The sequence below is a fragment of the Lycorma delicatula genome, chromosome 12, assembly GCF_047948215.1.
Source record: "Lycorma delicatula isolate Av1 chromosome 12, ASM4794821v1, whole genome shotgun sequence".
Classification (NCBI taxonomy): domain Eukaryota; kingdom Metazoa; phylum Arthropoda; class Insecta; order Hemiptera; family Fulgoridae; genus Lycorma; species Lycorma delicatula.
Window position 1 is genome coordinate 54,580,894 of NC_134466.1, and position 14,280 is coordinate 54,595,173.

The 14,280-nt window shown below is 29.7% G+C and overlaps 1 protein-coding gene across 2 annotated transcripts; it reads right to left on the reverse strand.

Moving 5' to 3' along the window:
* Nucleotides 1–435: 435 nt before the first annotated feature.
* LOC142333344 (elongation factor 1-alpha 2) lies at nt 436–11,105 on the reverse strand. 2 transcript variants are annotated; one of them, XM_075380365.1, is made up of 9 exons: nt 11,014–11,105; nt 7,738–7,919; nt 7,110–7,289; nt 6,499–6,666; nt 5,625–5,885; nt 3,368–3,643; nt 2,443–2,563; nt 2,092–2,258; nt 436–1,115 (listed from the first exon to the last, which is right to left on the reverse strand). In XM_075380365.1, the coding sequence occupies exons 2-9, from the start codon at nt 7,879–7,881 to the stop codon at nt 1,044–1,046; spliced, it is 1,389 nt and encodes a 462-aa protein (XP_075236480.1). In that variant the 5' UTR covers nt 7,882–7,919; nt 11,014–11,105; the 3' UTR covers nt 436–1,043. The 2 variants fall into 2 exon arrangements, with proteins under 2 accessions (XP_075236480.1, XP_075236479.1); XM_075380364.1 differs by having other exon boundaries at nt 10,939–11,088.
* Between the last annotated feature and the right edge of the window lie 3,175 nt (nt 11,106–14,280).

The window sequence follows — 14,280 nt, forward strand, 5'->3', positions numbered from 1 at the left end:
TATATTTTTTACTTAGCCTTTAAAATAATAAAACCACCACACCATAAGTAGTATTGATTAGTGAAATTATTTGACAGACCCCAACTTTAAGATATTTTTTAATTTAAAACTTATGCCCCAACTATTAGCAGCAGCAGCAACATTGTGTTACTGATCACATAATACGCATAACTAATCGATTACATTGATTAATCTGACGTCAGTGTAAATGTTAAGATACATCCAAACTACTACTATATTTTTTTATCTTAAGAGAAAAGAGGCAAACAGAGAATAACAGCATTTATTTATACTTTGTTTACCTAAATAGAATATTTTCAACACATGCTTGAATTGTTAAAGAAGAATGAGAAATAAGATTGCACACTATGGTACATCTTATTTGTGTACTTTTTCATGAGAAAAGGGTTCAGTGAAAAAAATAAATAAGACAAATTAACACCCTGCTTTCTCCATGTCATGAAGCTTCTTTATTATTTTGTAATCGGCTTTGAATCGTCACCGTAAGTTATGTACAATGTTGTGCAACACTTACTCTCACGCTTCAAAGAGAAATAGGTTATTTGATTAAAAAATAAAAACAACAAAATAAAGCATTCTCCTCATCACATTATATAACAACATAAAAAAAATCATGAAACGCAACCTACAAAACTGCCTCCCACTCTTACAATATAACGAACTATAAATAATAGTAAAATAAAATCTTAAAAAAATTAATTACATCATATTACAGTTAAAACAAAAAAGTAATTCTCAGTCTCCCCGACAATTGTAACATAAATATTTAAGAATAAACAGTTAACTTAATATAAATACAACACTTGCATTGGCGTAGTTTTTTTATCATTGAATTTGTTAATATTTATATAATAGTAGTTTTAAATAGTTAAACATATAATAGTAATTATATAAGAAGAGGTTTAATTATTTAGAAGGCCATGTTAGCCTTTCCTCCGGAACTCTTTGCGATGGAAAGAGGGTTGCTTGGGTACGAACAGAAGGCAGCGTGCAGGGAAGCATTGTGGGCCTGTCACACCTAGTTATTTCTTCTTTTGTGCCTTTTCTGCAGCCTTCGTTACTTTACCTGATGATAAGTCCTTCTGCGTCACAGACTGTAAAATAAAATGTATTTATTGCAACAAGGATTTTACTGTCATAAGAGTAAAAACAAAATTCTGCTTAAAATATAGCTTACAGTAATGGACAATCTTAATTATGCGAGCTGTTCAGAAGAACATCATTAGTTTCCTATGCTCTGCAGATGGGAGATTCTTGTGATTAAGTGCAGAACAAATTCACTTAATATAGATGCAGGGGAACAAACATTTTAAAGGGTTAAATGTGATTCTGAAGGTGTGACACTCTCTTACCTGGAATTTACCTGGCAAGTCCCCACTCCTGAACTAAACCCAATTTCCCTTGAATTATTTTTATCTTTCCCAAACCACAATATTTTAGCATAAACAAAGTGGCAAAACCAGCATAGTCTTCTAAATTGATATTAGAAATTAAATTTGATATAGATATTAAAATTTTTTTTATATAAAAAAGTACATTGTAACACCTCTTTCAGCGGAAAGAAACATTTCAGTAACATCTATGCTTAAAATTAAGATAAAACAGGACAGTTACCTTAAAATGACGATTATAGCACCATGGTGTAATATAAAAGGTCAGATAAAAATGTTTATATTAAGAGCCAAGTAAAACAGTCCTTAAAATGACAATAGCACCATGGTGTAATATAAAAGGTTAGCTTCTGTTTTAAATTTAGAGCTGAGATTTTGCCCATTCATAAATTCAACAGCTTAATGCAAATGACACTAAAATACGCCACTTTTAACGAATGAAAAACAGAAACTGATGTAAGCAAATGTAGCATCATCATGTATAATTCAACGGATTTTTCAAAATTAATTAAGCAAACATCAAACAGTTAATTCCCAATCAGGCTCATTAAATCAAACTTACACTCACAGTGTTCATGAATAAATTAGTCATCATATGGGATCACAGCGCTTAACACAGTGATAAATTATCAACCAGCAACAACAATAATTGCAAAATATAAAATATTTAAATACATACTTTAATGACACCAACAGCCACAGTTTGTCTCATATCACGAACAGCAAAACGACCAAGAGGAGGGAACTCCTGGAAAGATTCAACGCACATCGGCTTGCTAGGAACCAATGTTATGATAGCAGCATCACCAGACTTAATTGACTTTGGATTTTCCTCAGTAGTTTTACCTGTAAATATAGATACATCAAATATAGATACTAACTAGGGAAACCTATCTTAAGTAACTTTTTACTTACTAAGCAATAACCTTTAATAAATCGTTTATTTTTTTGGATTCACACATATTATCATGCAATTTAACCAGTTAGCATGGCTACTAATAACTATTTCATCAATAAAACAGTCTCTTACCAGTACGACGGTCACACTTTTCCTTGATTTCAGCAAATTTGCAAGCAATGTGTGCTGTGTGACAATCCAATACGGGAGTGTAACCAGCAGAAATTTGACCAGGATGGTTCAGGACGATTACCTAGCATTAAAACAAGTTATTAGTAAATAGTTTACATTCGTAGATAATCAAGAACATATTAAATACATTACTATAAAAGGCTTTATAAAACAACTTAAAGGATCCCTATGTGCATAAAGTTTTTCAAACCACTTAAAAAGGTTCTATGAGCATACAAGGGGACAACACCTTTCAGCTGTAACATGCGATTCCATATTAAATACTTGTAACAAGTTTCATATTAAATTGGAGTGCATCAAGTTGCAACCTACTTGATGCACTGATCCAAATGTAAATTATACATTTTATCAATAATATTGGGAGAACTAGTTTTAAATGCATTACACATTTAGGAAAGTTCACGCAGTAGGGCTGCAACGGCACTACAATTTTACTATACTAATTTCTTCTTTCTAATAAGCCTTCTTTCACTGACCCAAGAAGGCCGCTTTAGCTAAGCCTCTTTTGAAATCTTATCCTTTCAATGTTTTAACTTTTTTTCTATGTTTAAAAGTACAATGACTAATACACAACCACCAGGTGTGATCCTGCCAATCAAATTGGATTGGCAGAAATAACATTGACCTCTGTGCTAATGAAAATAAAACCATCCAGATTCCAGTACCACACAGCAGAATTTGCATATTCAATATAAACTCTGAAATTGCCTACTAAAAATTAGTTACATTGAAACTAAAGTATTAATATGCTCACTTAAAGTATATATTAAATAAATATACAATATTAAAATATTAATACTATGAATGCAGATAATATTGATAAACATTTAAGAGTAACTTTTACTTGTGACAATTCTAAACAAACCTGAGCAGTGAAATCAGCAGCAGCTTTGGGTGGATTGGCCTTTGAGTCACCAGCAACATAGCCACGTCTCAATTCCTTAACGGATACGTTCTTAACATTGAAGCCGACATTATCACCAGGTACAGCCTCCTGGAGGGCTTCGTGATGCATTTCAACAGACTTTACTTCAGTAGTCAAGTTAGCAGGAGCGAATGTAACAACCATACCTGGCTTCAAGACACCAGTTTCAACACGACCGACGGGCACTGTACCAATACCACCAATTTTATACACATCCTGTAACATTAAACAAAGATTGTATATGTATTTTTTTAATAGCCTAATAAACTCTACATTTTGAAGAACTTATCAGAAATCATTCATCAGTCAGGTACATCATGACGGAGGAAAAGAATATCATCATTGAGAATTTTCTTTCTAATAATTAGAAAGAAAAAACAAATCCGAACACATTTACATAAGCAAGGAAAAAATTTTTTCTTGTTAAGCTAAAAACCTCAAGATTTACTTCTAGTGAAGTAAAAACTATTAGAACTACATTTTACTATGCAAAATGGTGTTAGATCCAATAGTTTAAGGGAAGTTTTTTCAGCATTCTATCCTGTTGTGCACATTTCTGATTTGCATTTAGTACATGAAACTTGTACTTAGTCCAAGAAAAAGTATCAATATCTTTCCATAAGTAAAATTTTATCTGCCATTATGTTATTAACTAAGACTGCATGAAAAAAAAATTCTAAAAGTTATATATTTCATTAACAGAAACCCCCTGAAAATTGCTTACCTTTTGGTAATAGAATGGAATTTTATTCTGCACCAAGAAACTGCTTAATTTATACGCAAGGCTTACTGTTATATAAAAAAGGAAATGTTTACCCTTTTGATCAAAAGGTATCAGAACATCAACATTTGCACAAATATCAAGAGATAAAATAGTAGTGAATTATCTGCTGCCAATTCTCACCACTGATATCGCTCATTGCTGAATTATTAAATTTCACTGTTGTGAAAGTGTAATTCTAACATGGTACATTACATACAACCTTAACTTCACATTTAGTAAAGTGGAAAGTAGATTCTTATTTTATGGGCTGAACACTATACATCTTAACCCACATTTTCTAGCACTGAGATTTGGCAAGCCTCAGAGAATTTTCTACTTTGGACAGACTAGTTTTTCAGATGAATGCCCCATTGAGACGTCATAAAAGACATCAAAAGGAAATTGATGTCTGATTAACAGTAAGCCTCCAGTATAAATTTATTAAAAGTTTCCCATTTTATTTCAATTTGGCAAGCGAGTTGTCATTTTCTAATTCAGCAAGTATATCATAATCACTAGGTTCTGATTAAATTGAAATCATAATCAGAACTCACATGACAATCATTTAAGTTAAGCAGTTGTGAAACTTGCAACCGCCTAACATGGGATACATATTTGGTTGTCAGAACAAATAAAATTAAAATTGAATGTGTATGAATACAAGGATTGGCCAGTCAAGTGTACACAATAGCCCATCAAAAGAATTCAAAACTGATCAAATAAGAGTTTCAAGACCATGAATCTTGCACCTTCATGACAGATTTGTTTTCTATGTAAAAAATGTCATCTCATCTAATTGCTGTCCAATATAATAAATAAAAATAATCTGTACATTTAACGTTACTTTAACGTAAGCCATTTTATCTAAGTACACAGCATAAGCAAATTTAATTTCCATTAGTTGGAATACTAAAATATTTGGACAATTTTAGCCGCAATTCAATTAATTTGCCTTTACAGGATAGGTTTAGAGAAAGGATATTCCAGCAAATTTTAATTATACACAACATGTACATTGACTAATTACTCAGAATGTGTACAATTAAAATGGCTGCTGGTTTTATAGTGTTGACTATGCACAATGCCAGTCAAAACCTTTTATTCTGAATGGTTACTTCAGATTAAACTGGTTAAGAACACATCAAAGTTTTCTTTCACTTCCAAACCAGACCAATTAGCCTTTTTATACACACTTACCCCACATATACACACTCCTGCAACTCTCTCAGAAGTTGGAATTTACATCATAGGAATTTGCCCAGTTTACAGTTTGATAATTTTTAATTTAAGTTTACAAATTAATTTGTTTTTAATTTATCATGCAACAAAAAATTACCTCTACAATCAACTCAAACTCTGCATCAAAATTATTGCAACTAATATAAATTATTAAGGATCAATTAAAAAATGTTTAAGAAATTAAGTATTTTCTACCTGTAGAGGGAGACGAAGTGGCTTTTCAGTCGGTCTGCTAGGTGGAAGAATAGCATCAAGAGCTTCAATTAAAGTCTTTCCATCAGCTTTTCCTTCCTTCCTTTCAATAGCCCACCCCTTAAACCAGGGCATCTTGTCTGATGGTTCTAACATGTTGTCTCCATGCCATCCAGAAATTGGAACGAACGCTACCGCAGCTGCATTGTAACCTATCTTCTTGATGTAATTGCTTACTTCTTTTTTGATTTCTTCAAAACGATTCTAAAAACAGAAAAACTTAAATTAGAAAACTACCTATATGCAGATATATCATTTTTAACAATCAGTAACACTGCTTACATCTCAAAATTTATGCTTTTTAACTGAATAACCCTGCTTTGCAACTAAATATCTTCACATAACCTGGTTCCATAGTAAAATGACTATTCAATAAATACCAAAATATAACAAAATCCATATATCAAAGTCAATCTTCAGAGAGGCGCATTTCCCCATTTTTTTTTTGTCTTAACAGTAATAATTTTTGTAAATTATTATACTAATGCTTGTCATTATTATAAAAATGCAAATATGCAGTTATTATCCTTTTCCAAACAAAAAAGTAATAAACTGGTGCACAAAACCCTTTACTTTAGGCACGTATTAACTGTCCAGATAAAAAAGTAACAACTAAAAAAGTTAAAAACAAAATTGCATTAATTGTGGCGACAGTTTTAATGGTGGATGTAGCTAGTTGTAATGTAGTACAAGCAGCATCAACATCCTACAACAGAGCGACAGTACTTTAAAATTTCAAAATCTATTATCACTATACATGAAGTTAACAATCTCAGTAAGCACCATTAATTTTTAATGATAATATAAACATACTTACCTCACTGTAGGGTGGTTCAGTAGAATCCATTTTGTTTACACCTACAATCAACTGTTTTACACCAAGTGTGAAAGCAAGTAAAGCGTGTTCACGGGTTTGACCATTCTTTGAGATACCAGCTTCAAATTCACCAGTACCAGCAGCAACAATAAGCACAGCACAATCAGCCTGCAAAAATTTTTTTTAATGAATAGCCATGAAGTTACTTAACGTGATTTCAATTTGAAATAATTTGTAAACTAGGACCCCGCATATGTAATTTTCATGGTAATTATATAAAATCATCAAAAGATACTAAAAAATGGTCAATCAAGATATGAATCCTTGATTAACATTAATTACATAATTAAAACTCCAGTACTCTGAAAACAAAGATACCTTGAATGAATTAAAAGTGTTTTCCAGCTATCTTAAGGAACTTAAGTTTATAAACATGAACATACCTAGCATTATACAAATGACTGCATTTAAACAATGCAAAAACAAAAAATTAGCATATCCATGTTCAGTTCTGGTCAGATAGATCAATAAGAAAGGCTAAAAACATACATCACCCTATTTCTTTGATAAAACTAACTTTTGAAAGTTATTTTCAAAACTTTTATTGTTACCTGAGATGTTCCAGTAATCATGTTCTTGATGAAATCTCTGTGTCCAGGTGCGTCAATAATAGTTACATAGTACTTTGCGGTTTCAAACTTCCACAATGCAATATCAATTGTAATACCACGTTCACGTTCGGCCTTCAGCTTGTCCAATACCCACGCATACTTGAAGGAACCTTTACCCATCTAAAGAAAATTAGAAAAAGTTAGAAAAACGTTTTCTATCCTAATTCACCAACCTTAATTAGTTTATGCAAACAAAAGCAATCCATACATACACAAGAACAAGTTTGTAGTTTTCAATATGTAAACATTAAGTTGTGAAAACTATGCCACAACAGTAGCTTTCACCATTCCATTGGTGAAATCATTCTACAAAATTAATTACAATAAGGCACATAAAATAAATGCATTCTTTACATATTCAGCATTTTTATTTTAACATAAAATTATGTATTTGTAAAAGAATAGAAATAACTCAATTTAGTTGAACTAAATGAGAATAATATCTATATAAAAGAACTTTCACTTAATTTGAAAATTCTTTCTACACAAGATGGACAAGTTTCTCTACTATAGTGGGAAAATGTTCATCCTGTCATTCCTATAACTTGTTTAAAAAGAAATTACTTACTTCCTGGGCTTCCTTTTCAAACTTTTCAATTGTTCTCTTGTCAATACCACCACATTTGTAAATAAGATGACCAGTTGTAGTAGATTTACCAGAATCTACGTGACCTATGACCACAATGTTAATATGAATCTTTTCCTTTCCCATTTTTGTTAGGTGTTAGGTTGCTTAACAAAAATAAAGACCTGTTAAAAAAAAACAAAAAAAAACATAAAACCTAATTTTTAAAGACAGCTATTTATCCTAAACATTAAATACACACTAACAATTTTGCACGCACACCACTCACAATCTTTTCAGATAGTAAGAGATAATATCAATGAAAACTACTAAGCTCAAATATAAGTAGAATCATAAATTCATAATTTTCATTGCAAAATGTATTAAAGTTAACTGCATTACAAAACTGTAATAAAAATATATGCCTAAACTGTGAAGAATGAGTTCTAAACTTCAAGATGCAGGAACTGAATTTATTGATTACAATACCACCCACATATTAAGACTAAAAAGTATAATCAACCGTTTACTTGAATATAAGGGCATAAATAAATCAAATCAAACAGAATAGTTAATATTTTGATAATACAACAGACTTTGAAACAGACTTATCTACTCTAGTATAACATACTTTTCTTTGTTATTTACAATCTTATATATTCAACTGTTGATTTATTAAATTTTTATGCTTGTACAAAATTAATTTTCAGGCTTACCACAAATCAAACTTTACAACTAATAATAGATTGTCTTTATATCTCAGCTGTAAATTGCGATAATTTTGAACTTCATTTCGAAGAAAAATCTTTATGAACCCAACAATAATTAAGTATCAGAATGCTTCAAAATTTAAAAGAAAAACTATAAAGGATAAATGAAAACAAGAATACACAAAATAAGTCTAGATTCTTTTAACAGGGCAATGCATGCAAAAAAATTTTGCACGCATTGCAAAATTTTTTTGCATACTGAAAAAATTTTAACCACCCACGATTATATAATTTGTGTGTAAGTTGAAACCAGTAGTAGTGACAGTAGCTAGACAACCACATAAGAGAAACCATTAAAAAAAGAAACTGACACTAACTTTGTGTAAGCTCAATGTAGAACTTTAGTACAAAGTTGCCTTTGTGGCAAAATTTTATTTGCCTACAAGGCAATAAATAAAAAGGATTCTATCAAAATGAACAATTTAAATTTTTATTTCACTTATTTTACTGCCCATTCATCATTTGAGTAACTAAATTTTGAAGGAACAAAAACACTTTTTAGACAATACATCAAGGGAATTTTTAATAATTCCCTCAAGAAAGTGCATAATATTTGAATTCATCTATTCACACCACCATCAAGACTACAATATTTTAATACTGCTCAGCAATTTCACCATGACTTTCAATGTTAAAAATAAAATGTTTGCTAATATTTTTCTGACAAAAGTGTAAATACTAATATACAATTAATTTGGCTAAGTTTTAATCTTTTTACTAATTTTTCACTGTCATGCAATTGATCAAGTTATATCTACATTAAGTGTCATACATTGTGCAATAATACTTAATTTTTCAGATAAAACTGATAAACAATTTTAAGTTCTAACAAAGACATTTACTACTGAATTAGCCAAAAAATCTAGCTGTAAAAGATAAATACTATTAAGGATCATAACTTAATGGAACTAATTTGTAATTCATGTATTTTGAAGACCACATTTGAATTGACCATATTGTATAAAACACCAGAATAAACATGTGATTACAGGCCTACAAAAATTGAAATGCATAATGAATAAATCAAATCAAAAATTTTAAGATTGGAACACTAATTTACATATACAATTTGTTTAATTGGCAAAATTATAGATAAAAAATCGGAAATTTTTTATTTGATTAGACCATTATGACTAATCTCTTTCAACTTCAGTTTGAGAATATTATAGTATTACATTATTCCTGAAACTACCATTCAGCTCCCACCCACATGCCAAATAATAATAATAATTTAAAATTAACATGATTTATCTTAAAAAAAAAAAAGAGTTGAAAACAAAAAACTAACAGACTTAGTATATCATACTCAAACTAGCACATTCTAGAAAATTATTTTGCTTTTCACACCTAAGTTTAGTTTTTTATTTCTTATATTCACTCTTGCCGAATATTTAGAAAAGTACCTCGAAAAAAATTATAACCTAAATTCTAACTTTAAAATGTACGGGATCCTTATTCTACAATTAATAATGAAAGCTTGTATCACCACTTTTTAAGCTTAATGCGGGAAGTATTCTAAATGTGAATTCATTAAAAAATATTTAAAAAATCCATATAAATCCAGACACTTTAAACAATGGATCATTTACAACTACTGAAACTAGTTTCAAGAGTTAAGAATCAATGTTAATTTAGCAATATCTACAGCATGCAGCAAGTCAACGATCCCGAGACCATATGCTATGAAGTCACAATTTAAATAAAATAAAAATCCAACAATTAGTAAACGATTTTCCAACAGACCACGTTTCACAAAAAGGTCAGACGGCCTTGGCTGTTCCAGACAACCCTCACTCACAGAGACTAGACCGGGCCACGTTATTTCCTACTGCAGCACTTTCATTCAAATTTACCCAAATAAATTAAACTTTTTAATTTTATTGTTAAATAAAAGCAACCACGGGGAGATGACGTGGGGTCCGCCTAGCCTATTGTGCAAGATTCTTGATTCACAAGGTGCTGTATCGATTACCGTTAAAAGTTCTACACATTAAGTGCAGACAAAAACCAAAGTAGAAAAAATGAATATCTCTACAAACTCAAAATTATACCGGCGGACGACATAATAATAAATAAAATTCACCAGAAATATTTTTAAAAAATCAATAATCCTCGTAGAATGTTAAACATGGCGACTGCGAAAACGTGGTGATCATTAAAATAAGATTTCTGCAAAAGTTAACAAACTTACCAAAATAACAAAAAAAACTTAGGAATTCCGCGAGAAATAAGGCTTTGTTATAATAAAAGAAATCAATTTCCGGAAAATAATGACTAGTTACCGATGATTTTACTAACGCCTCACTGGACCGGCTTCTCCAGCAACCGTGTTAAACAGATTTTTAAGTTAAAAAGTAACTATTTAGTAAATAAAACCAACAAACCATGTAAATAATATAAATAATGGATTTAACTGAATAAATTAAAAATCTACCTGAATGTGGATGGCAAACACAAAAAAAGATATCAAAGGATAATTCACAGCTAACGAACACAGAGCTGCACTCACCTCCAAGTGCCACGGTAGAAAGAGGAAGACAGCAGGAATGCTCATGCGCAGGAAGGCGAACGCGACAAAATTGTTATATTTCCTAGAGGGGTCAATACATTGCCCAGATATTAACATACCAATAACTATAGTAAAATGTTGTTAAGAGCGTATAAAACACTAATAAGATTAAAAATGAAAATAAATTACATATGTGGGATATTTTTTCTAAAAGTAGAGTTTTTTATTTGTAAATAAGAATTTTATTAAACGGAACAGGGAGTGTGAAATTCATTATGGGGAATGAACTCAATAAATGGAAGAGTCAATGGGTGTGGTATGACGTCTTTCTATGCCGGTAAATTTAAATTTCATTTAAGTAATTCATAAAATAAAATTATTCTAAATAATTATTTGACAAATATACATATTTTCTAACTGAAGTTTACATTTTAAAAATATATATTTTAAAGGTAAGATTTAAAATTAAATCTGCGCAAATTATAAACCTGCAACAAAGAATTCAACACTAACATTAAAATTATTTTAATACAACTATTGCCCCACACATTGCAATACATGTCTTCAATAAATATACCATTACACACCATTTAATAGACCTTGGAAATATTTCAGATCATACAATCTCTGTTTCATTGTTTTTTTTTACTCCAATAAGATTGGATATATAACAAAAGATCCTACTGTTGTAAATATTCCACTGAAATTTATAAAATCCTAATTAGAAATTAAAGCTACATTGATCTGAAATTAATTTATAGCAACATCATGATTGTTTTTCTTCTACCATCAAATATAGTCTTCCATGGTGTTATCAAAAATACATCTATTAACAAGCATCAAACCAGATAAATTCAATGGTATAGTCTACACAGGGAGAATTAGCTCTAAAAGTTATTTATCAGAGATTTTGTCAAGAACATCTGCAAAATAGTGGCTACAACACTTTATGCCATTATTCAATCTGAAGGAAGCACTATAGTATTACTTAAAAAAAAGGACTTCTTGAAGATAATTTGTTTACTTCCTGCTTCTTAACACAAGCAAAAAAGGAAAGGAAAGGTTATCATTCAGTTTAAGAAGAGACTGCCAGAACACACAAACAGTATTGAAGAGAACTGCTTTTTACTTAAACAGAACACAGTGTATTATCTCTTTAAAAAAAGTCTGGGAATTTTCATTTTACTATAAATAAATAATTCTTTATTATGATTAGTAGATGAAAATATATCATCTTTTATAAGTCTTTATAAGATAAATTATAAATGTAAAAAAAAAAAATAGATGTGAATGAAGTCTAAACTAATTATTCAAATACATGAAGTAATGTTAAAGCGGAATGAATTAAATATCAAAAATTAGTGCAAAATAATTGACAATTCAGAAAGTATTGAAAATTATTTTGAGTACATATTTATGTACACAATGGATACAAATAATTGTCTGTTTTAATTAGTGTTATTAAAAAATTGATCTACAGAATAATAATGTTTTTTTCAAAAGAAAATCCTTTAAATTAACAGGTGGGAGAGATCTTTCAAAATGATTCATTCTTTCAAAAGTAAGTGCTCATTCTTTCTAGCAAAGATTTCAGTCATAAATATAGACACTCATGAATAAGTACTAAAATACATGTATTAACTTATTTAATTTTTTAAATATTGTTCTTCACGATTCATGCCTTTAGGTGCAAGAGTCTTTGTATCTTAAAAACTCATTACTTTTTGAGGGAGCCCAAGAAATGGCATAATACATTTTATGATAATATATGAAAGCACAATAAATATTTAATAATGATGATATTAGCATTTTATTAAGGATTTTCAAAGCATAACAGTAGTTTTAATTTTTTTACAAATGAAATAAATTTGATCATCCTAATAAAACACAAGGTGGTTTATTAGACACGTTTCACTTTGCCGGCAATGTAAATTCTATCGTTATCAGTAATTCTTCCATACAATCAGTAATATTACATCTACTTAAGATGCAGAATGCAACAGTTTTATCCATATTCAAACTTAATTGGTTACGACCCATCCAGTAATTTTTTGATCTGCTATTTTATAATTTTCAATTCTTTTTAAATATTTATCTTCTGAGACAGATACAATTGTGAAAATGGTTACAATGAATTGCTCAAGATTTTAAGGCAGGTCATTAATAAATAATAAAAGTAACAAGGGATTGAGAACACTTACCCTCTCAATATTTACTAGTTTCAAAAAACCATGAAAATACATCATTAACAAGAAAAGTCATAGTGGTTTAGCAAAGTTAGATAGATCTCTTTTTTCTCAACTGTTGTTAATTAGTGATATAGTTATGACCGAATATGTTTTCCAATAAGTTTGTGTTCGAAATGAAATTTTGCAGTGGTTAGGAACTATTAGCCAGAATATCATAAGCGCAGCAACTTCTAAAAATTTATAATTTCAAAATAACAGCCATTACTATATAGTTTGTAACACAGACTTAGTAACTTTGTTCTCCAAATCATCACCAGGCAAGTGCTCTTTGAACATAAATGTTTTGAAATATTTGTTCTTGTTGATTTATTTTATATAATTTAAAAAAAATATATAAAAAAGTACAGGGCTATCACAGAAGTAACTTCTCAGCAGTCATCAGCCAATGATTTCCAGCATCTTTATAAACACTTGGAATAATTTTACTAATAACAAAATTATTTTTGGTACTAATCAAATTTCTGCAATCAATCATTCTACAGTATATATATATTAATTTAATAAAATCAATTCTTCCTTTGTTGTTGTCCATATCTTCTTCTGTACCAATTATATTAATGACTAAATGTAAAACTCAGCAATCCACCACAGTACAGAATCTAATAATATTTCTTATTACTTCTTCATTTGTAAATCAAAAGCACTTTTGAGGATTTTCTCTTATTCAGTTGGTCAAAAATTAAAATTATCGCATATGTAGAGTAAAATATAAAATATGAGAACTGTATGTAGTGGCTGACCATATACATATATAGGAAAATTTAAAAATAAAAAAAAATTGATGTCATAAAGAATGTTTAATTTTTTACTGTATATTTTACACTGTAAATGTGATAATTTTAATTTTTGATCAACTGACACCGAGAGAAAATCCTCTAAAGTGCTTTTGATATGCAAATGAAGTAATAATAAGGTAAGAAATATTATTAGATTCTGTACTGTGTGGTGGATTGCTGAGTTTTACTTCTAGTCTTTAATATATATATATATATATATATAGATAGTTATTTTCTAAAAT

Bases quoted from the DNA above. Each gene is read 5' to 3' on its own strand.
- LOC142333344 (XM_075380365.1), bottom strand. From the start codon at position 7,881: ATGGGAAAGGAAAAGATTCATATTAACATTGTGGTCATAGGTCACGTA. The intron at 3,644-5,624 runs GTAGAAAATACT...TTAATGTTACAG, and splicing joins CACTTCGTCTCCCTCTACAG to GATGTGTATAAAATTGGTGG. The intron at 2,564-3,367 runs GTTTGTTTAGAA...TTTTAATGCTAG, and splicing joins CTGCTGATTTCACTGCTCAG to GTAATCGTCCTGAACCATCC.